Source organism: Apodemus sylvaticus, chromosome 9, assembly GCF_947179515.1.
Source record: "Apodemus sylvaticus chromosome 9, mApoSyl1.1, whole genome shotgun sequence".
Classification (NCBI taxonomy): Eukaryota; Metazoa; Chordata; class Mammalia; order Rodentia; family Muridae; genus Apodemus; species Apodemus sylvaticus.
In genome coordinates, this window is record NC_067480.1 from 58,618,625 (window position 1) to 58,643,715 (window position 25,091).

The window sequence follows — 25,091 nt, forward strand, 5'->3', positions numbered from 1 at the left end:
TCCGCAGCAGCCCCCATCACCTGGAAAACTCTAAAAAAATAAGTCAAGGTTGAAATGACTATATCTGGAGCTGACTACAAATCTTCTATCAGGAAGATTTTTCCTATAATTTGTCATCTTCAGCCTCATCATTCTTTCTTCTTCCCCATCTTCCTCCTCTTCTCCTCCTCCTCACTTTCCTTCTCTTCCTTCTTTTCAAATTTAATTGTTATTGCAAGTTCATAGAGAGAAATGTTGTTCAGAGAATGCAGTGACCTTAAGTCAAAGTCCTGAGAGTCAGTCTGGGGTACAAGACTTGCAAGGGCCTTGTCTTTACATTGTCTGTGGGCTTTGCCTGAAGCTGGGTCATTTGACTGGAAAGATACTAGAGGCATGAAATCAAATCAGTAGAGACGGAGTAGGTAAGAAAGAATTAGAGTGATTTTAGGGGCTGGAGAGATATATCAGTGCTTAAGAATACGTGCTGCTCTTGCAGAAGACCCCGATTTGGTTCCCAGCACCCACATAGTGGCTAACAACCATTCATACCACTTTCATGGGATCTAGAGCCCTCTTCTGGCATCTATGCATGTAGTACCCATACATACATGTAGGAAAAGCACTGATTCCTAAAATAAAAGTAAACAAACCTTTAAAATACTAACCAGGATGATTGCATGTATGACGGATCTGTGTCCTTTCCACTTTGATGTTTGGATGTCACCTACTAGGGACCTCATGTGAGTGGTGTCCCAGGGACTCTTACAAACTCAGAGGTCCTTAATGGAAGCAGTGGAGGGGTTCAGTGTACACTATTGTAGCATGCCACAAAGATTGGCATCGGATTTCTAAAAATATACCAAATTGTTGAATATGCAATGCTTGTAAAGATGAGGTGTGAAGGACTATATAATTTGAATGAGATTTTTATACTAAAATCTATTTTCATTTCAGAATAAATGGCCATGAGAGCTGCGCGTCATTGCTCCTGGGGGCCATAGACCCCAGCATTGTCAGCTGTAGGGATGACAAAGGCAGGTAAGCGATGCAAGGCATCATGCTCTCGGTCTTGAGTCTCAGCCTTTGTTTCAAATTATAGAATAGTAAGCCATTTGCTTTTATTTTTATATAAACTTACTTTTGGTAGTGCTTAGAATTTCATTCAGGGCCTTAGACAAGCCAAAAAATACACTGAGCTACATCCCCAGCCCTTAGTGTTTAGAGACAGAGTCTTGCTGCATAGCCCAGGCTGGTCTTGAACTAGCTATAAAGTCCAGGCTAGCCTCAAACTCATAGTCTTCCTGACTGTATATATGCACAATCCTTGGCCAAAAGAAAAATATTTTTTAATTGAGAAAGTAAGGCATAGCATGTTTTTAAATCAAGTATTATAAAGTGTTTTATATAAACTTTTAGAAATTGTTCTTCTTGGTCCAGAGTCTCAAGCCTCTGCCTTATAGAAAGCAAGTATAAATCAATTGTTTATCCTGGAGATCTTTCCATACCAAATATAAAGATTTACTTTGCTTTGTAAATTTGCACATTATTTCATTGGATGAATACATAGAGTGTTGCCTACCTGACTTCTTTAGAAGAATATTCATCTTGCTTTAGATACTCTGCTATTTCTATTAAGTGGCACAGTGTACACTCAGATGTGAGCAAGTGTGTATGGGAGATGGAGTCCTGGGGATGGAGTTATTCCACCAAGGCTAACACTTTTCCCACTGGATGAGAAATGTCCAGCTGCCCTCCCCAGAAACCCACCATCTGCATTAGATGATGCAGGCCTTAATGTTTTTAACTAACCAACCAATTACCTACAAGTTAACCTTTAATGCTAAAAGTATCTGTCTGCTAGATGAGTGGGAACTCACCAGAACTCAAGATTAAAAGGTCATAAAGACACCAATTTCCTTATGGGGTCATTGCATAAGCCTCCCCTCGAAATCTAAGTGGTACCATTCAGTAACCACCCTAAGTAGTTCTTGACTCTGGTCATTATCTCTGTCATCCAAGAAGCTTTAAATCTTTAGAAAAACCATACACATGTTCCTTGATGGTTTCTGCAGACAAAGTTGAAAGGCAATAAATTCATGTGTTTGAAACCTTTAGGACAACCCTCCATGCGGCAGCCTTCGGTGATCATGGGGAGTGCTTGCGGCTGCTTCTGAGACACGATGCTCAAGTGAATGCTGTAGATAATTCAGGGAAAACAGCACTGATGATGGCTGCTGAGAACGGGCAGGCAGGTGCTGTGGGTACGTATTTAGGCTGTGGACAAGAGTCAGCACTGTTCTAGCATGGACATCTGAAAGGAGCCAGCTTTCTGAAGTCGCCCATAAACTCAGTCATCTCCAGCTCTTTGTAACTGTATCACTGGAGGACCACATCCAAGAAAGCTAACACCCTAAGTGAAATTGCCCAACATTTAGAAACAAAATATAATAGCAGAATCATCTTGTCTAGAAATCCCGATCCTGAATTTGGGTTTAGCCTAGAGTCTGAGGACTGCAGACTCTGCAGGAAATTGACAGTAGCCCACCCAGTGCCCATTTGAATGGAACAAATCTGGCAGCAAACTATTCCTTAGTTACAAGTGTAAAATGTTATTGTGATCTGTATTCCTTTGTGTTGTCTTGTAGTCACACTGAACTGTGTGATTGGTATGCAGTCCAAGTAACTTTCTCTTCGCTTTGTCTATAGATATTTTGGTAAACAGTGCCCAGGCTGACCTGACTGTGAAGGATAAGGACTTGAATACTCCCTTACACCTGGCTATCAGTAAAGTACGTAATGGGTTTAAATCACCGGTCGCTTACTGTTGCAATCAGAACCTGGGGCTTCTGTCCACCTGGGACTTACATAGCGTGGATTTTACTTAGATGGCCATTTCTCAGGATGCTGTCAACTCTACATGAAAATGAAGGGAAAGAAGAAAGGGGCAATGCAGTAAAAAATATTTAAAAAAAAAAATCCCTGCTGCAGGGTTTCTTCCCACCTTAGACATAAACCTTATTTATGTTCTTGAATTAAAGACACACACAGCCTTTACATTTTAATATGCCTTAGGCAGCACAATGCCGTTAGAATTACCTTTCTATCAATAACCCCATTATTACTCACTATGTTTCATCTGGGCTGCTCTTAGCTCCAGGCAGTCCGTCCTCTGGGTCGTGTTCTCTTGGCCCTTAGCCCACGGCAGCTCTCTCTCTCCTGCATGTTCTTTTTCTATCCCATGGTAGCTTCTCCTTCTCCCCTCTGCTCCTTCATCTAAGGCCACAAAAACTCAACCCCACATATTTTTCTTCTCTCCAGCTATTGGCTGTTGGCATCTTTATTCTCTGTCTTAGGGTTTTACTGCTGTGAACAGACAACATGACCAGTGCAAGTCTTATAAAGGACAACATGTAATCGGGGCTGGTTTACAGGTTCAGTCCAGTATCATCAAGGTGGGAACATGGCAGCATCCAGGAGGCATGGTGCAGGAGGAGCTGAGATTCTACATCTTCATCTGAAGGCTGCTAGCAGAATACTGACTTCCAGGAAGCTAGGACTAGAATATTAAAGCCTACTCCCACTGTGACACACCTACTCCCACAAGGCCACACCTTCAAATAGTGCCACTCTCTGGGCCAAGCAGATGCAAACCATCACATTCACCAATCACAAGCAACTGGAGGCAGGGTCAGTGTCCTATTTGCAGACTCTTTTGTCTTTGGGCAAACAGCCTTGGGGGCTCCAGATCAACATTAGAATACAAGCAACCTTAGGCAAACCCACTACAGGGCAGAGTTCTGGGTTAATGGATATATGCCACTGATCAAAACAGAATAAAGAAGAAGACACATTTCCGGAAATTACCACTGGCAATCCTACCACATTCTACATGTCTTAATGCTGTCACCATATCTATTTCTCTGGTTGTAGTTTCACATTTTGATACCATACAACAGGTTAGGACATTAGCTATGTCTTATAAACTCTAAACAGTTTCCACTGAGTTTTGTTTGAAGGCATTGTGAGAGCAGAGCCCAGATCATGGTACTGCAAAGCACTATCCATGTGAAAAGCACTATCCATGTGCACTGTTGATGTATTTTTGTGCATGTATCAATCAATGTAAAGGGTGGGCTAGATTTTTTTCTCCCATACATTCAAATGCCTATGTGTGTCAACTGTAGGCTCCAGTTGACACCACTGGTATCAGAAGTCTCAGGCATTCCTCTCATTGGCTATATTTTATATTCATTCTCTGTAACAAACATGGAAATATCAAAAGTACTCAAAATCTGGAAGTTAATGTCAAAGCACAGTGTGTTAGTAATGGGAACTACAGTGTTTTTCAGACAGCATTACATAAAGGAATCCCTTGAGAATGACATTAAAATCAGATTCTCTCCCAGGCATGGTGGTGTGTGTTTCTGACCCTAGCACTCTAGAAGCTGAACAGGGAGGATCTCAGGGTTCAAAGCTAGCCTGGGCTACATAGTAAGAGCCTACTGCAAAAAATTAAGTCTAACTTGGCCTAAGTTATTTTTTGTAGACAGAATTTTACTCTGTGTGTGTGTCCATCTGTCTATCCATCTGTCCGTCGCAGAGACAGTCAACATCTCTAACATTTCTAACTCCTAGATGATGCTAACAATAGTTGTCTGTGCTCTTCATTAGCAAAGGCTTAGTAATCATGACCCTAGACCTAATCATTGATATTTTAATTATCAAGCATCTATTGTCATATTATGATCCAGAGATGCTTGCATTTTTTGGTTAAGGAAACAACACTCACCAGAAACAGGGTTTCTTCAGAGCATCAGACAGAAATGAAGATATGTGATACAGATCTCGTGTGTCATGGTAGCTCTAGGAGAAGTGGATCACTGGGGTAGTAACTGAAGGCTCGAGGGAGGAGGAAAATGTTGTATGTTTAAAAGACAGTGCTGAGAGATGCAAAGGCTGATGCTGAATACCCCCATCGCCCTCTGACCTAGCTAGGCTCGCATCTGCTTTCCCTCTTTGGACATTAACTTCAAAAATTACCTTGGAAATATTTATAGGTATGAATATTTTAGATCAGTCATGTGTTAATCAAATCATAATAGGTCCCATGTAGAAGCTTAAGAGTATCTTGGGCACATTTGCTTTTTAGAAAGAAATTACTCAGAAAATAGTCCTAAATGTTTTCAGGCAGAGGAAACTGGTACTCAATTGAAAGTATAATCAATGCATGACCTTCAGAATGTTAGGCAAGCGGCAAGCAATACATATAGATAGACTGATGTTTGGGGAGTTTCTACTGGAATACAGCTATTATGTTATTGGTCCATAATTGTGAGGGTGGTATTGTCAATAAAGCTGTGTTAAAGGAAAAAAAAAAAAAGAAAGTACAATCAAGTAAGCAGCTTTTTCTATATCTCTGTCTCATGTTTCTTACTCTCTCTTTCTCTCTCTTTTTAATTCAGGGCCATGAGAAATGTGCCTTGTTAATACTTGACAAGATACAAGACGAGAGCCTTATCAACTCAAAGAACAGTGCACTGCAAACGTGAGTGTGGCAACTATAGCTCAACTTGGGCCCAGAGTCACAGGATTTTATTTGTATTTATCCTTTGGGAGCGTCTTATATGTCTACAGTGAAATATAGCAATATCCACTGCCATTTTTAACTCCAACTCCTCCCAGATCCCCTTAGCACATCCCTGTCCCAATGAACTGCTTTTTCAACCCCCACTGCAAGCCCAGCTATCCACATCAAACAGCCCCTCAGTAAGGGGAAGGGCCTAGCCTAGTGATCATCCATCCCATCAATGGTGGGATTTTGCCTGGACTGATCTTGTACAAATCATGTGCAGTTAAGCACAGCTACTGTAAGTTCTTGGATGCAGTGGTTGGGTCATGTCCCAAAGACAGCAAGCCACAGTTGTCCTCCTCTTCTCTTCTTCCCTGAGGTGTTCCCTGAGCCTTGGCCTATGGGCAATTGGATGATAAAGACATCTCATTTGGGGCAGGGCCAGAGTCATAGTATTTATCCAACACCTATTAAGAGCCTGACACATGCTAGTCCAGTTCTGAAAAATAGAGCAGTCATGGGCGCCAACCTGGCTTCACCTTCATGAAGTTTATGTATGCACACCTGCAATGTTGACTAGAGATGTATGATTTTAGGTAGAACTCTTATTTTGATATGACTCATAGGATTTGTAAGATCTTTGTTCTCCTTACCAGTGTTGCTGTACTTCATGATAAATTTAGTGAGCTTTTAGAAAAATCTTCTGGGCTTATGAACTGACACATTTGGGGAAAGTGTTTGTTTTATGTATTAGTGCTATGTCGTCTGACTGGAACACGTCAGGTTTATAAATCAGGTTCCCAGAATACATTCGAACAGTCTCTAAGCTATTTGTCGTAATTATATTTTAATATAATTCAGTGTAACCCTTGGTGTGAAGGATCTCAGAACTGTTTCGTTTTCTATTTTGGAAAATGACTTGTACATTTGTTTTAAAGGCAAAGAATATTAGACTTTTTTTGCTTTTAAGATTGTTAAGGGACATGGCACATTACACTGAGCACAAGACTCTTTACAAGGGTGCTATATTCCAGGGGGACATCTATGAGCATGTACTAATAAAAAGATCTGAGGGTATATATTAATACCTCATCCCAGTGAACTGTGTGAAACAGGGCTTTTTACAGAATACAGCAGAGCTTGACTGCTTCTTCCGGTCTCAACTGTACTATCACCAAGACTGTTTAAGATGTAGACTATTTATAACCCTGCAGAGAGATCTGGGCCAAACACATAAGAATAACTGAATCAATAATACCTGGAAAAGATATGGCCAACATGTCTCTTCTCAAAAGCAAAAATAGCCATGTGCTATTTGTAGAATCTTAAGTATAGCTTCCTTTTAGTGGCATAAGTTAACCAAATGTCACATTTTCTTTGTTACTAAGAATTGGTCTTCCTTTATATCAGATACCCCAAAGAATCATAAAGAGAAAAGCTTGCTGGGCTCATGTTTTGTGTTTCAGTTCATGATTGGTTAGCCCCTTTGCTTTGCATGAGGCAGCACATTTTGATAGGAACCTGAAGCTATTCACCCATGGGGGGGGGGGGAAGAGGGGGTGGAAAAGGACTAGGGTCTTACAGTGCCTTCAAAGACATGTTCCAGTGACCTGGAAATTCTCACTGGGCCCTACAGAATTGCCGGATGTGCCATCTCCTTCCTCCTCCAAGCCTAGGCACCAAGCCTTTAGCATGCAGACCTCTGAACAGTCCCAGATACCCCACACACAGAAACCTTATCAAGGCTGATATTCAGTGTTGTCTTTCAGACCCCTCCATATCGCTGCACGCAATGGCTTGAAGGTAGTAGTTGAGGAGTTGCTGGCCAAAGGAGCCTGCGTACTTGCAGTAGATGAAAATGGTAAGTAAGAAAAATTAAAAGTTGATACAGATCGTGTTGGTTGAAGCCAGAGGACAGCGAGAGAGATATGGGTTGCTTAAGAGCCAGTAAGAGTTCTCTTTCCCTTGGAAGTGTAAGAAAGCAAGCCCAGGTAATATGTCCCATCTGTCTTTCTGTACGACATGCTGTCTCCCTGTAGCCCACCATTGCTCTTCATGTTGCATGTAGCATTACCAGCTGAACATATTTCAGTCAAAACCCTTTTCAGCTTGGCCTTGGGAACTGCAACTGCATACACTAAGGAGTAAAGAAACACACATCATTAGTGCATGCTCCATGGCTCTATAGAGACAGAACTTCGAATTTCAATTCATTCCGAGATCAATTGTCTTTGTAAACTATCTATCAGGACTCATATTCTTCATAGAGAAAGCCGAGGAACATGAATAAAATGTTTTAACTAAGGTCTAGGCTGGACATTTGTCCTGTCATTTATGACTTGTCTTCCCTAAATGAGCTAATTCTTATCATAACCCTTCCTCTCTCCTTCTACATTATAAAAACTAACGAATACTAGATTCCTACTAAAAGACTTTTGCATGCACAATGCTTCTTAACCCTGGGAAGCAAAAGAGGAACTCATGGATATTTGTGAATCGAGTAATTTTGGCAGTGTGACATCTAATTAAAGTATTCTGGTATGTTAACGCTTCTCAATTAACTGCTTAATACAGGCACTGGAGTTAGCAGCTCATGCCTATTTCTCAGAAGTAAGCAGCCACAGTGACATCTTAGCTGCCCCATCTGTCCTACCTACCTGTACCCTGCTCTCTCCCCAACATGGCTCGCCTAGGACGTGCAGAGAATCCTTTTAACCCCATTTCCTTTGCTCTCCACCTTTTCTTCCTCAACCTTGCTCAGCACGATCTACCTTAAGCTTAGCACGAAGATGTCCACTTGTTTTCCTCCAAAGCAGAGATGCTCGAATAAATGGGTATCATCATGGTCTTATCTCTATCCAGTCTGTGTCTATGGATTTAGGAGCTCTATATCACTAGAGCCTGCCTTTCTCGGAGTTTTCTCTGTGCCCAGTGGCTGGAAGCATTAGGAGATCATTTTGTACGATGTGGCACCTCCAGCCCAGGAATGACGTGTTAAGACACTGACCGTTTTCATTTGTTTTCACTCTGTAAAGATGAATGATCTCTTCGGAGCAGAGAGTGCAGAGGGCTTTCACGCATAGGAAACAACAACCAGTTTTTATCAGAACAGATCCTCCAACTGACTGAGAAAGCTCACTGCTCGTTGTAGAAGGGGATCTTTGGCCAAAAGAATAAAAGTTGGATAAGGATAGCAAGTGCATCTTAAGGGCAGCTTAATCCTGAGGATGTGTGTTGGGGTCCAGCTTTCTCATGAGTTTCTGAAGCCTTATGTTTGAATGGTAGAGTCACATTACTATGACAAACAGTCATTTGTCCTGAATTTATGATAGTTCAGGCTTGTGGCTTTAAATAGGTGAGGTGACTTTTTTAAGGTCTGTCGAAATTCCCTTAAATGGTCATTACTGACAACCAGCCTCCTGTATCTGATATCTTCAGATGGTTTCCGGGGTTTTGGTTTGCTTGGTTGCTTGGTTTTGTTTCTTAGAGTAGTAAGTTGGTGCGTGCTTTCTATGATGTGTATATAAAGTGACATCAGTTACTGATTTTACCCTTCCTGCTTGACACATACCTTGTCAGGAAAAACAGCTACTGTCAGAATGAGGGTCCTCTGCCAGGTTGGCGGTTCATGGTGTGTCCTCCGTGGGAACTCCCTCTTGGATGTCCTATGCTGGTTTTTGTGGCTTGTGTCCTCTAGGTCCCTTCCTTGCCATGTGCTTCTTTCCTCTAGATGAAGGTTGGAATCTGCCTTACTTAGGATAATATTGTGCTTTCTGTAGACATACGAGCCAAAACCAAGGTTGCATCCTCCCTGTCCCACTCAAGTCTTCCCCCCTGGCATGACTTGTGAGAAGTAACTCCTTGTATCTGGCATGAATTCTAACCTGACATACATCTCCATTCTCAAGGTTGTAGGAGATGTACTGTGGAATGCCATGCAGCTCTGGACCCCCAAGACTAACCACTTGCCTTGTCTGCATTTATGCCCAGGTCATACCCCGGCCCTGGCTTGTGCTCCTAACAAAGACGTGGCTGACTGCCTGGCCCTCATTCTGGCTACCATGATGACTTTTTCTCCTTCCAGTACGGCTGTCAACTTCGTTTGTTTTAGAAAAGACAATTTGAGCAGAACGACCCTCTCCAATCAGGGTAGTAGGGTTAGTCTGTGCAGTAACAATGTGGGCTCTGAGGACGGGTACAATGAAAATGATTCTGATTCAGAAACATTCTAACTTTGGACTGTAGAGGTGTTTTCCTCAATACCTATGTTTCCGGAAGGGATGGAAGCTTGAATTCCAGGTTACATTGTATTCAGGCATTTGAGGCCAAGCTTCCAGAAGCCAGCAGAAAAGTAGTCAGTCTAACCAAAAGAGGGCAACAAGGCGGTAGGCTGAAACACAAGGCAGATAGGCCTGGGTTTTGTTTTGCTTCCTGCTTTCTTTAGGTCTAAGTTACTTCTGTGAAAGTCTACCTCTCATTTTAAGTAAGGACAAAAAATTAAGTATTCTTCATCTTTTCGGATAACGCAACAGAGAGACAAATATTCAGTCTAAAGATTTTTTTCACACATACTCACCAGTGAGTTCTGTGAGGTGGGTTTAGGTGACATTCATGTCCCCTGTGAGGGGCGGGAAGAGGAGATGGGAAATGCCTGGACCCTCTTCTTCCTCTGCTGTTTACTTCCTCACTAGAAGTCAACGGTCAAGGTTCTTCTTTAGACATAATTGTCCTCTTAAGGGAGTCTACCTGACCCTGCCTCCTCTGTAGGAAGCACATAAATGCCTAGAATTTCTTCCTAGGATCTCAGTTAAAGCTGCCAGATGAATGTGAACATTGTTCATGCTCTTTTGTTAAACACACATGAAATAGCATAAGAAATGTGTGAGTCAGTTTCCAACGGAGTAATGGATCCCAAACTTACCCAATGACATTTCAGGTGAAATTATATTGTGCCAAAACTTGAAACAGTATGCAAGTCAAATAGGAAATTACCATTCATTTGAATTTGCTCTAAAATGAAAATACTAACTTTGTAAGGGCATCAGAATGTCTGGTACTGTCCTTCAACAGTAGGATAGCAAATTAGCTTCTCAGCCAAGGTCATGCCACAGGTGACAGTGTGCCTGAAAAGGAACCAAGGAAATGACAGCAGGAAGCGGAAATGGTTGGTATGGAAGTGCAAGCCAATTGACAGTCGTTTGGTAATGAAATCAGCATTGTGAATACTGTGTCTGCTCCCTCTGCCAAAGCTTCTAGGTTGAATGGACCCCGTTCTCCACCTGGAACGGCTGTACAAAAAGAAGAATGAGACTTTAAGAGTTGTGCACATACACATGTACACCTGTGTGTGTGTGTGTGTGTGTATTTCTGTATGTACTTCATCAACCAGCTCTCCATGAGGACCAAAATGCTCCTGCCTAAACTGGGATATTTTTAAACCATTTTCTTTCTACATGCAAGTGAGAACTGTAGTAACTTTTCTATGGGTTTAAAATGTAATCTTTTTGCATACCAGTCTTTCTTGTATTTTATACTTCTAATGACACAGAGTTCTAGTTGATGGCTTGACAATTTGTATGATGATGTATTGACCACAGGTTTTTGTTTTCAAACTAGAGAAAATGTCTGTATACTTTGATGTAAATGTGTTTATATTTATTTGAAATGAAAGAAATGCCAAGAAATACCCACTGTTTAGGCTTACTCTCTATCCCCCCCTCATATCTTTCTGTCTCTCATCTCTCATATCTGTCTCTGTTTCTCTAATCTTTCTATGTCTCTGTCTCTCTCAATGTCTCTTTCTGTTATGTACCTTATTTAGAATAACAAAGTAAATGGGAAAATACCCTTGACTCTGGGCTAACCAATAGCTCTGAGGTTAAACCCAGCATTTCCTACTATTGCCAGCTGACCCTTGGGTTTGTCCATTGCTTGACCCCATTCTATAGCCGATCAGAGCCTTTCTGTGTGATGAAAACTGATGTAGCATATCATATACACAAAGGTAGCCCAAAGAAAGACCCAGAGACTACAGAAACTACACCAAAAATGATACATAGTCCTACACTTAATGGGAAATGATGGCCAAGAAAGGGAATTAGAAAGCAAACACAAGCCTGAGTGCTCTGTCCTCCTAGCTGAGGACTCGGGAAAGAAGTCGCAGCTTCAGGGCACGCGCTCGCAGGGTTTCGCTGCAGGCTCCCCCCTCTCCTCTGAAGTTTCTATTTTATAGTATTTTGAGAGTTTTAAAAATAATCCTATCATATCTGAACCAGACCCAGATAATGTGTTTTATCATTCTCATCAAGTTGTAAGAGACTTTGCCCCTACTGTTTTAATATCCCAGATTTAATTAAAACTCCTGTTGGTTCTTCACAAATGAAAACTTGTTTGGTAGTTTTATAAAATTGAAACTGATGGCAACAAAATATTTTTTACACCAGCAACATTTTTTTACATTCTTGGCGTAAGGTATCCCTCCATCTGGTTTGTTTAGAGCAGGTGCATGTGAAAAAAGTAGACAGACCTACTAATGAGCGGCAATGAGCTTATCTTGAGGGAATCCTGAGGGTTGAAGACCTGTGATGTGCTGTAGTGTCTTTTTCTAGAAGTGAGTTGTGGAAGTCTTGCTGGGCTGGCGTTTAAAGCAGAAAATAAAATGCCCGCATTGCTAGTGATACAGCCCAAAGCAAGGGGGTCACTTCCACCAAGCAGTGACCTAGCATTGTGACCTCCATTGTGTCCATGGAGCTATGCTGGCCTTCCCTTCTGATAGAGGATGTACAAACACAGGGAAATTAAGCTTACAAAGAGCATTCTTTTGAGTTGCTCCGTCTGTCTGTCTATCTGTCTGCTTACCTGCCTGTCCCCCCCCCCACACCCATTCTACCCTTCTCTTGCTCTGTTTTTTCCCCTACCCAACAAGACCAAATTTTGTTTTTAAAGAAATAACTTTTGGAAACTGAGATTTCTATGTATTTAGTTATCTTGCAAATGTTTGCAGCATCACTTTCTAAGGGGAAAATGTTTGTAGTAGTCTTCGTTGCTTGGTGCTTTTACCTAAATGCATTGTTTTCAGACTGTATTTTAACCACAGCTACAAGGACCACGTTTGATCACACCTCCCTAGTCACTGGTGTCTGCCTATCTTTGGTAAATTCATTACTATCTCCAAATTGCCTAAAGTCCTAATAAATAATAGCTCAGGGGATTTCTATTCATCACTACTAAAAGGGCACCGTGGTGTGTTTTGGTACTTTGGGCAGTAAGCAGCTGCTTGACTTGTTGTTGCTTTGAAACAAGAACACAGTATTGAGCAGCTTGGTTTGTGCGTCCATTGCACTTGTTGAGAAACTCATCCCTTTGTGATCTTGTAACATGACGTTAGAGTGCCTTTTTATATTTGTATATCCTGGAAATGTTCTGTGAAACATTTTTGTATTTTTTTTCATTTAAGTGTTATTGGAGCAATATAATCCTAGTGAGTTTCCCTTTCTTTGAATGTACCAAGTATCACCTTTTCTATTCCTCTCCTTCTCTGCTTTGAAATGAAAATGCTCAAGTTTTCTATAGGAATTATGTTTGACTTTGCAGTACTAAAATGCTTTCTTCTTTACAGAACTGTAAACCATAGGTCAGTATTATAGGGGAACAGCGTTTTAAGATAGTGACAATCTGAGCGTGTTTGTAAGATGTAATTCTGTGTTTCCTACACGGTGATCTGAAGACTCAATGCAAGCATCTTTTGTTTAGTAGTTTCGTCTGCAGACTATTCTTCAGCATGTGCAATATATCCTTGCGAAGCACGATGATATACATCTTGTGCCAGTGTTACATTTTGTAAAACATGTTTGTAACAGCATAAACTATTATGTGATGATTTCAGTGGGATTTTTGTCTGTATTTTTAACATATAGATTGGAGTTGAATGACTTTGGTAAATGTCCTGAGGTGTAAAAATGAGGAAACATGGCTTTCGGTTCAGTGAAGGACTTTGGACCGGTATAAATTTTCCAAGCACAGTTTAATACTTTCCCAACTACTGAATGCTCTAATAATGCAATGAAGTACGTACCTGTAATATACAATGGACATGCATTCAGATGGTTATTTTTTACAAATAAAAACGGTACAAATATTGTTGCAATGTATGTTTTCTTTCAGTTTTAATTGTATGCTTTTTCTGAATTATTCTAATTTAAATCTTTGCCCTACCTCAACACCAAACCAAATTAAGTCTGAAAATAATCAAGAAAGCAAACTCTAGATTTGTTAATATGCTTAAATTGTCACATTGGAGGAGGAAAGATTCATTTATCTATGCCTCCAGGATTTTTCATAAAGAAGTTAAGCTGAATGTAATAAGGATATATGCTCCACTATGTTCATAGCAGCCCTATTTATAATAGCCAGAAGCTGGAAAGAACCCAGGTATCCCTCAACAGAAGAACGGATGCAAAAAAAAAAAATGTGGTATATATACACAATTCAGCCATTAGAAACAATGAATTCATGAAATTCTTAGGCAAATGGATGGAGCTGGAGAACATCATACTAAGTGAGGTAACCCAGTCTCAAAAGATCAATCATGGTATGCACTCACTGATACATGGATATTAGCCTGGAAAACTGGAATATCCAAAACATAATCCACATATCAAATGAGGTACAAGAAGAACGGAGGAGTGGCCCCTGGTTCTGGAAAGACTCATTGTAGCAGTATAAGGCAAAAACAGAACAGGGAAGTGGGAAGGGGTAGGAGGGAGAACAGGGGGAGGGAAGGGGACTTATGTGACTTTCGGGGAGTGGGGGACCAGAAAAGGGGAAATCATTTGAAATGTAAATTAAAAATATATTGAATAAAAAAAAAGCCAAAAAAAAAAAAAAAAAGAAGAAGAAGCTAAGCTGAGTTATAATGAAATCCATGTGATAAGTCAGAAGCAGAAAGACCGTACAATCCTAAGGACCACCAAGCTTGACACAGTAGCTGTGATTTAACTTGACGTTGCTCTAAACTTCCTTGTGATGAGAGGGATGTGCAATGAGTCACATCTATCAAACAGGAGGAGATCAAACTTATGAAGCCTATTGTTTACACTGCTGTCACCACTACTGTGTGTGGCTTAACAACAGTTAAAGACTCGCCTCCACTCCATCCTTAACAGTAGAGTAGGATGTGCTTCTCCACCTGTCCTAAATTTCTCCCCTGGATGATTAGCTTCAAGAACAGTGCCTGGAAAAGCTGAGGAGCAACCCTAAAGGTAGCGTCTCCAGCTAATGAGAAAGAGACTTGGGGCATATGGCTTTCCCAAGTACTTCAGATCACAGTGTCGCAGAACATGTGTCATCTTCGTTCTTAAAGACCAGCCCTGTCCCCAGCTTTTTCATGAAGAACTGAGTTTCAGAGACGTTCTACATAGGCTCAGATTCACAGAGTTGATGGTGTGACATCAGGATTTATGCTTCTGGTTACTCTATCCTCTGAGCCGCTCTGCCATAAAGTGTTGATTTTCTCTAACAAATATGTTCTGAAAAGTTTTGTATTTTTCTTTTCCTAAATGTACGAATCTGGATTTTCCTTAAGGACTGTAAGTACTTCCTGTCCATTGAGAGCAAAATGAGCACATTAGTTATATGTAAACATGTAACAAGTGCCCCAAAACTCAGTGGCTTAGCCACAAATATTTATTCTCCCGTTTTCTGTGAATCTATCATGGTTTTTTTTTTAGGTCTTCTACGACAGAGTTTCTCATATAACCCAGGGTTGATCCATATCTAAGCTATGTGTATGGCTATTGGCAGGATTCTTCATGGTTTGTTTGGATGAAGGTGTTCCTTTATGCCACCTGGCAGCTTTTGCTAAATGGACCTTTCCAAAATGAAGTTCACAACATAACATCTTTCCTCAGGAGAACAGGCAAACTGAGAAAATCTGGAGAGAGAAAGGATAAAATGTAATTCTGGTCTTTCTGAGTCTTAGAGATGATATCACACCATTTCCCTCATATTCCTTAGAAATAAGTAACTAGATCCCGCCTATAGTCACAGGTACAGTATTGCTGCAGATGTGAGAACCAGGAGGCATAAATCATTGAGAACTCCTGCCCACACTGTTCTATCACAGTGTCCTTGGGGTTTATTTCCTTAGCTTAATAAGTTCCTTTGATGAATAATGTGGAGATCCTAATTTTATTTGTACTGTAATAAGCAAGAAAGAAAAACAATGGCTTTCCTAAAGTATAATTGTACAATTATCATGTCATTATGGTTCTTTCTTTACAAATTGCTTATCAAAAGATCATTCTCTGATTCCATTTAGCAGGATTGGATTCTCATATATCCATCCTTCAATTAACATGCTTAACATGTTCCAGAATTAGCTTAAAAGACTCAAAAGCTTTCATCTTAGAAGGCTATTAACACAGTGTAGAGACTTGTGGATAAACAGACCTATGGGTTGCCACTTTAGCACGTGTCCCTCGAAAGGCACATTGGCTGTGACATAAGGAACAGAAAATGGCTGTGCCATCGGTTCATCCCCAAGCTCTCAGGAAGTAGTTGGAAGTTTGTGGTTGGTCCAGTGGCTGGGTAGAAAGATTGGAGGGGCTATGAACACCATTTACTGTTTGGAGATTCAGGGACACCAAATGTGCCATGCAGTTTGGTAACCTGTTGTTCAACATCTCACCCAAATGCCAGTGGTCCCTTACTCCTTGGCTCATCTATACTTACTCTCTTCTTGCTTCCTAATGGTTCCTTAATCAACTTAGAGCCTGTGAAATCAGTCATATTTCCTTATCTTCCCCAAGAAATAAAGAAGCTCTGACATGTGTTCTATCATAAGGAGAGTTTACATGAGAAGGTAACGTACCCTGGAGCGATTATATGCAGGTGAGTGAACAAGAGGAAAGCATCATGGCTTCAAAGTGAGTAGCTAATTATCAGTAGTGAGCACACTCATATGTGCACACACCATATTCCTTGTCTTAAGCAAGGGCCATTGTATCTACTTTATAGGTAGGAAAACTTCTTACAAAGACGGGAGCACATGGCCCAGTGTCAGAGAGTAAGGTCTGGAAAGACAACACTGTGTGTTCTACATACTGATGGACACAGTCTCTATCTTTCAGTGACAACTGGAGTATTGTTGCAGTATTTTCCCTGTCCAATCACATTAAGGAAGCAGATTGGACAGGGAAAAGGTAGGCAGGCTAAGAGTTGCAGAGATGGACAGTATAGGAGGGAGAAGGGGGAAGGAAGATAGTGGTAAAAGTGAACGAGTATAGCCTTAACCAGCCACAGTTATGATATCATAAGGTTAGAATAATTGGGTTAAAGCTTTTATCATTATCAATTGACTCTGAAATTATTGAATTGGCTTCTTGTAATTTGTAAACTGAGAATTTATTGATACATAAATCTGATTGGTTAATTATAAGAGTTTTGATTCTATCAGGTAAATGAGTGTTGAGATGGCTGACTGTGGGATGGGCAGTCATTGCATGGGCCTGGTGGCAGAGATCCACCGAGGGACTTAGGAACTCCCGCACAGAGAGATGGCTGAGTTGAGAAAACCGTGCATGGACCATGTGGTCTGCCAGTTGCAGGCACTGGAGCAGGAATGTGGTCCAGGGAGTTGGTGGGTTGAGAGAAACAGGAACATGGGAAGCCTGCTGGTCTCTTAAATATTTCCCACAACAGAGTATATTTAAATGGAAGAAAGTTATGATTTTCAAAAGTAAAAATATGCAAATATTTAAAGCACAAAATGTGTACCTACATACATTCACTTGAAACAGTGTTACCAATGACATTTGTCTAGAGGGTATTTCCAAGTTTGCTATTTTGTTTAAAGAACTGAAGTACACACAGATTTCCAAGCAGCAATATTCAGAAAATGCAAGTACAGAATAGATGCATTTCAAGTGAACAAGAGGCTGTGAGTGAGATTTACTCAAGAGCATTGGGTGACTGTCTGAGCGACATCTTGTATAGGTCCAACAGGGAGAGGCGTGGGCTGCATAAGGGTGAGACATCGGTGATTTCACTGACAGACTTACATAAGTCTTTGATTATTGTGCATGCCCTTTCCCATGATGCATCTGATTTTAATTTGACATACACCATACACCCATAGGCATAATATAGTAAATATGGGGAGGGGGATCCCTAAAAGAGCTAACGACTTTCTGCACCTGCACCCCAAACCAGTTCAGTTTGGTTTGGTCTAGATTCCTTACTTACAGGATATGTTTAGGATGTGTTTGGAGAAGATCTGCATTGTTTGGAACTGGATAAATGCGAAGCTGGATGTAGGTTGTGGGTCTCAGGTTGTTGAGGGTTTGTTTGTCAAGCCAAGTGGCATTCCATTTACTGTGCTGGCCTGCCTCTGAAATCTGTGCAACTTTGAGAAGCTTCAGTCACTCCTAGTTCTTATTTTTATTTTCTTATTCTTTTCTTTCCTTCTTTTTTAAAAGATAGATTCTTACTATGCAGCCCAGGCTGCTTGGCCTCATACTCCCCATCCTCCTGCCTCAGCCTCCTGAGTGCTGGTGTTACAGGTGGTACCACCATGCCTGGCATAAATGCCAGTCTTATTGTTTGGTTTCCTAAGGATGACAAGCACTGAATCTGGGCTCTTAAACATAAGAAGTTGCCAACTATGGAAATATCAGGCAGGGGAGACTGTCATCAAAGAAATGCAGGTTGTCTACTTGTGAGATACTTGAAGGTCAGTGTAGATAGGGCAGAAGCTTGTCTCTTGTTTGGCCACACAGAATCATCAGGGACTATTGAAAGAACACATGTGATAGAGTGGTATAGTCAAGCCATCCAAAAACAATAGACTGAGGAGAGAATAAAGATGGAAGAAAGCAAAAAGGGAAAGTCACTAGGAAGGGTTTGTATAGGCTGCAAATTTTTTGTAGGAAATATAGCATGATGGTGAAGGAGAGATCTACGTGAGAGCAGGAAGGAGTTTTGGAGGGACAGGAGGTTTAGGCTTAGAAATAACTGTGGAGCAGGCTTCAGAAGCTTAAGACTTAGAGCATGAACTTTAAATATCCGACCATCCTTATGGACCTTTGTACCAGATGTCTGGATGCAAGCACAGAGTAACTTGAAAGCAGAGTTTGGGTAGAGATAGCTTTGCCAGATGAGCAGGCGTAGAGGAAAGCCAGTGGACTACAGCGTGACTGTAAAGGCCAGGATAGTCCAACCCAGGTCAGCAGGCACGGTAATGCACGAGGAGGTAATGCAGAGTTTTTAAAAGGGATACAGTCAGTGGGTGGGAGGTGAAGAGCTGGAAGAGTTATTGAGTTGTAGCACTAATTGGTGACCTGGCTTTGGGTTCTCAAGTTCTGCAGTTCCGACAATGACAAAACCCAGGACACTGGCCATGGGAGTGTGTAGTTGAAGATGACTAAAGGAAAGGCATTGGAGGAGGGGAGCCAAATCCTGGAGGACTCAAGGGAACTGACAAGATGGCTCAGGTGGTGCAGGCTAACCAAGCATGAGAAACCGAGTTTGGATCCCCAGCACCCACATAAAAGCCAGGTGTGATAGTATACATTATAGCTCTAGAGGTGGGTAGATAGAGACAGGAGGATTCCCCAGACCTCTCTGGGTAGCCAGTCTAGTCAATTGGTGAGCTCTGGACTCGGTCTCAAAAAATAAGATAGAGACCTATACAAAAAAGACACCTTGATGTTGACCACTGTCCTCTAAATGCACACAAATACACGTGCATGTGCACCTGTACATATATGGCAGATATACTGTACGCATGTAGGTTCAGAATTTTTATTATTTAAAATCCCAAAGAGAGTCTGTATGACAGATGGCTCAAGAGCCATTTAACATACAATTTGAGCAAAATCAATGAAAAAAAAATCAGGCTACACTGAAGCATGTACTATTCAGTACTTTACTGTAGCACACACACTCAAATCTGACATGTCAGACTGAAGACTACTTTTAGGAGAAAGCTGAAGCTTTTAAAGGAAAGGGAATCATATTTCTGCTCAAAAGAAAAATAGCCCTTGTCTATGACGCAATGGCAGGTTTCAAGATCATATGGTTTAACCTAAATGTGTTTTTCAGGCTTCTCAAAAAACCTGACAGATGGCTGAGAGCTGTGGAAGGAACAAAAGGAGTGTGCAGATCTGACAAGCATGTTAGAGACAATAATGAAAATCTGAGCCCTTCCCAGGGCCCTCACAGAGAACAAAGGGCTAACATCACGGGAGCACAGTGAAGCTCTTGAATTGAAAACTAAATGTGCTTTCATATAATATATTTTTCTTTATAAGCATTAACTTCTAACTGAAAAAATAATGTGGGTTCTAATTTCTTTGGATTTTTTTTCAGAAATTGTTTTACTTCCAATGCTGTGTTTTTATTTTACATGTATTTCAGGCCTGAGGATTTTTTTTTCCTGGCTTATTGTATTATGATTTAAAACCTGTAAAGATTCTGTTACAGGACCATTACCTATTAATTCATTGATTCGCTGCCGAACTTCATTCACAAGAGGCTACTCCTCTGCATGTAAATTTTGATCAGGCTGCCGGGCACATTTTGTTTGGGCATCGAAGCTGAAACCACTAATAAAGGGCCCAGTTAGTGCCACCTGGGAGCTTGCTTTGTGATGTCACAGCTGACACTAGAAATTAGATGGAGAAAACCAATTAATTTCTCACAATGTATTTCAGATATTGAAAAAGAAAAGCCTTTGAAGAGTGCTAGCAATACATCCCAGAGATGAGAGCATTTATTCTAGTATGTATTAATGACCTACCCTCACTGCCCGTGCCACCAGCCTCGTGATCTGAGTGTGAGGTGGATGATGCAGTTCAGGGAACATACTTGCTAAATGTCACTTGTGATTAGAACTTTTGTGTCACAAATGAAAAATCACCTTTATTAAACTGCTTACTGCTTTTTAGTTGGAACAAATAATAAACATTCAACACACTCTGGGCTCCTGCAGCTTTGGATGTTTTAGATACAAGAGCTGTAGGAGAAAGGGACACCATTATTGTCTCAAAGAAGATATGGCTGCCTAGTGACAAATCTGGCTTCAAACATTGTCAAATGGGTTCATAATGGGTCTTCAATATATGGAAAACAAATTGCTTGGTCCCCCTCCTTTTTTCCTTTGTGTTTTAAAATGAACACTATCGTATGACTTCGCCTCTGGCCCATATATAGGATGCTATAGTTTGGGTCAGGAATGTCTCTGCAAAGCTGATGTGTTAAAGGCTTTGCCACATCCTGTGGCACTAGTATGAGGTGGTAGACCTGAGGAGGTGGGCATGCTGGGTACTCATTGAGGGTATGCCCCTAAAGTGGACGCTGTAGGCCTAGTCCTTCCCATTTTTCTTTTTCAATCCCAGCCATGTGTGAACATGAACTCTGTCATATGTACCCATCAGGATGTGATGCCTACCCAAAGCAAAGGGACCAATCAATCTTGGACTGAATTCTCTAAAATGCTGAGCCAAAAGGAACAGCTTTTCTTTGTAAGTTGATCATCTCAACTGTTACTCACATGCAAATGGCCTACAATAGTGAGTTTGGAAACTATGACCTGTAAGCTCAAACCAGTATCTATTTTAAAAAGAACACCAGCATTAGAGCCAGCAAAGATGGCTGCATGCATAAAGGCACTTGGCCACCAAGCCTGATGGCCTGTTTCTGTCCCTGGAATACACAGGTAGAAGGAGACAACCAGTTCCAAAAAGTATTCCTCTTGTCTCCACACGTGTGCCAAGCATATGGATGCACACACACACACACCTATTTTTTAAAAGAAAACCAGTTCTTTTGAGATATGATTGACATGCTGCAAAACTGACCCCTTTAGAGTATACAATTCATTGGTCTTTAGTAATTTTTTAAAATTACATAATCACCATCACTAATTTCAGAAAGGTTTTGTTATCTTAAAAATAAGCCCTATGGAAGATGCCTGAATCTCACTCAGAAGGGGAAATAAAATAGACATTTGAGGTAGATGGAGGAAGGGAACTAGATGGGGAGGAGTTAGGGAGGGGAACATGGCTGGGGTCCTGGTGTGGGGATGGGGAGAGGGCTGGGGTCCTGGTGTGGGGATGGGAAGAGGGCTGGGAGAAAGAATGGAAGTCGGTGGGGAGGCACCTCTGAGACAATCGAAGGCCTGGGATGAGGGAAGCTCCTGGAAATTTATGGAGGTGACCCTAGCAGAGACTCCTAGCAGTGGGGGATGTGGAACCTGAAGTGGCCACCATCTGTAGCCAGGCAAGACTTCCAGTAGAGGGAGGGGTACACCAACACACCCACAGAATCTTCAACCTAAAATTTGTTCTGCCTACAAGGTGTATAGGGATAAAGATGGAGCAGAGATTAAGGAAATGGCTAATCAATGGTTGGCCCAATTTGAGATTTATTCCATGGGAAAGAGCCAACTCCTGACACTATGTGGTACTCTGCTGTGTTTAAAGACAGGAGCCGAGCATGACTGTCTCCTAAGAGCTTTCATCCAGAAGTAGGCAGAAATAGATGCAGAGACCCACAGCCAAACATTAGGTGGAGTTTAGGGAATATTGTGGAAGAGTGGAGGAAAGAATTGAGGAGAGCAGGGGGTCAAGGACACCACAAAAAGACCTACAGAGTCAAGTATCCTGGGCACATGGGGATTCACAGAGACAACCACCAACCAAGGAATATATGGGCTGGACCTAGGCCCCCTGCACATATGTAGCCGATCAACCTGGCCTTCATATAGGTCCCCTAACAATTGGAGCAAGGGGCTGTCTCTGACTCTGTCTCTGTTGCCTGCCTGTGGATACTTTCTCCCTACCTGGACTGCCTTGTCTGCCTCAGTGGGAGAAGAGGTGCTTAGTCCTGCTGTAGCTAGTATCAAGATGGGTTGGTATCTGCAGGGGCCTCTCCTCCTCTGAGGAGAAAAGGGACGGGCACGACCAGGATATAAACTGGATAAAAATAATAAGCCCTATGCCTATTGCCAGTTTTTATCTGGCTTTTGTCTCTTTATTCTCTGGTACCTACTAGTTACATTCTGTCTCTGTGAGTTTGCCTATTCTGGGTATTCATACAAATGAAATAATAGGGTGTATAACTTCGTGTGGTTGATTCTTTCATATTTTAGCACATGTCAATACTTGATTTCCTTTTAAGGCCAAACAATATTCAGTTGTGTAGACACACCTAACATTGTGTTCTTCCTGGTCTTTAATTGGCAGACATTTGAGTTGCTTCTGGTTTTGTGTTGTGAATACTGGCAGATATTTGTGTGGAGATAAGCTTCAATTTTTTTGTAGGGATTTTTATGGCTATCTTCACAAGAGATATTAGCTTGTGCCTTTCTTATAAAGTCTGTTTCTATCTCTTGTATGAAGGTAATGCTAGTTTTATGGTAAGTTTAGAAGTTTCTAGATTGCACAGAATATAGCTTCTGTCTTCAAATTATATCCCATGACCAACAACATGTTCTCCTTACCTAAACCTTAGCTCTCAGTGAGCATCTTGCATATAGGTTCCTCTCACAGGTTCCTCTCTACCCCAAACCATGCTCTATTCCCAAGCATCCCTCTGGGATGCTTACAGTAGTAGTACTATAGGCTAGCCTGAACAGGATGAGCCTGGACTGCAGGGAGAACTCATGTAGGTCCTCTAAATGGGCTCAGGCCTTCGGATTAAGAATTCTAACTTCTTGGACGTCAAAGTTGTTCAAAGGGAGAGGGTCTTGTTGTAACTGAGCACCTCCTCTTTGGCCCATAGTCTATTTGTCCTATGGGAAGTGTTATAATTAGAGGGTCCAAGGCAATTGTCTTCTGCAACGGGGCCTATGTGTGTTACTACAGCTAACCTGTACATTCTTCTGGTGTATACAGCCTCACTATTAATCTTTCAGGAAATGAGATCTGCATGCCAAAATGCGTGTAATTATTTTTGTAGCAGTAAACGTTAAAGAAAGTTGTAATGTGATTCTAGTATATTCCCATTATGAAAAACATACAACTGTTAAATATAAATGTGGTTAATTATCAAGGATGTCTATAACAAGTTTCAGTTAAATATTTGTGGTTACAAACTTAAGAATATTTTTAAAAAACCTGCAAATGAAGAGGGGGAATAATTTTCCGTGATATAGCCACTGTTAAGTTCCCCATGTTTTAATAAATGACTGTTTCATGCAAGCAAGCATAATTAAACTCAGTGGATCATAAAAAAGACAAACAAGAATAACATGAAAATAGGAAGAAGGCTTAGTAGGAAGAAGACATGGTTCACTGAGCGTGCGTGGGAGGGGCATAAGAGAGAGAGAGAGCAGTGTAGGTGAAAATGACCAAAAAATACTACATTCATGTCTGAAATTGTTAAATAACAATAAATTTTAAAACTTAAAAAAAAAATATGAGGATCCAGCTCAAGGGGAGGCTCCAAGGCCTGACACTTACTGATGCTATGGTGAGTTTATAGACAGGAGCCTAGCATGGCTGTCCTTCAAGAGGCCCAACAAACATCTGAATGAGTCAGAGCACATACTTATATCCAACCAATGGATAGAAGCTGGGGACCCAGTGGTTGAATTAGGGAAAAGCTGGAAGAAGTTGAGGAGGAGGGTGATCCCATAGGAAGATCAGCAGTTTCAACTAACTTGGACCCCCGAGATCTCTCAGAAACTGAGCCATCAACCAAGAAGCATACACTAGCTGATAGGAGGCCCCCAACACATATACAGCAGAGGACTGCCTGGTCTGGTCGCAGTGAAAGAAGAGGCCCCAGGGAGTGGGGAGGCTGGCTGGGATGGGGGTGGGAGGACATCCTCTTGGAGGCGGGGGGTAGGAAGTTGGAATGGAATGAGGAACTGTTGGAGGGCAGACCAGGAGGAGAATAACAACTGGACCATAAAAAAAGATTAAAGATCATTTTTAAAAATTAAATAAATGGGGGCTGGAGAGATGGCTCAGCACTTAAGAGCACTGACTGTTCTTCTGAAGGTCCTGAGTTCAAATCCCAGCAATCACATGGTGGCTCACACCATCCGTAATGAGATCTAATGCTCTCTTCTGATGTGTTTGAAGACAGCTATAGTATACTTACATATAATGATAAATAAATCTTTGGACCAGAGTAAATGGGGCCGAAGTGAGCAGAGGTCCTGAGTTCAATTCCCAGCACCAACATGATGGCTCACAGCCATCTGAACAGCTACAGTGTACTCATATACATAAAATAAATTAATTAATTAAATTTAATAAATAATAAAATTTAAAAGAATGAATTAAAATCCACCTATATATTTATAGATATTTGTCAGATGGTCATAGGCAGATATGATGGAACTCATAGTATTTAGAGATGAAGATGTATGGCAAAGTAGTAATTAAATGAGAAAATGACATAATGTTAAGTGAGAATATAAAATGTAACTCATGAATTTGTTTTCTATCACAAAATAAATTTTAAAAAATGACTATGCCTAAAGACAAAGACAAGAATATAACAGAGTGACTAAAATGTTGATTTAATCAAGTGA

General features: G+C 41.1%; 1 protein-coding gene across 2 annotated transcripts in view; it reads left to right on the forward strand.

Annotated features, from left to right (window-relative positions):
• The window catches only part of Ankrd44 (ankyrin repeat domain 44), a 299,425-nt gene extending 285,727 nt beyond the window's left edge, over positions 1-13,698 (forward strand). The window contains exons 23-28 of one of the 2 annotated variants that reach the window (XM_052193557.1): positions 934-1,017; positions 2,095-2,240; positions 2,686-2,768; positions 5,442-5,524; positions 7,318-7,409; positions 9,539-13,698. In XM_052193557.1, the coding sequence (XP_052049517.1) occupies positions 934-1,017; positions 2,095-2,240; positions 2,686-2,768; positions 5,442-5,524; positions 7,318-7,409; positions 9,539-9,780 (730 nt within the window). In that variant the 3' untranslated portion in view covers positions 9,781-13,698. The remainder of the gene's footprint in view (positions 1-933; positions 1,018-2,094; positions 2,241-2,685; positions 2,769-5,441; positions 5,525-7,317; positions 7,410-9,538) is intronic. The other variant, XM_052193558.1, reaches the window with a different exon arrangement.
• The last annotated feature ends 11,393 nt before the right edge of the window (positions 13,699-25,091 follow it).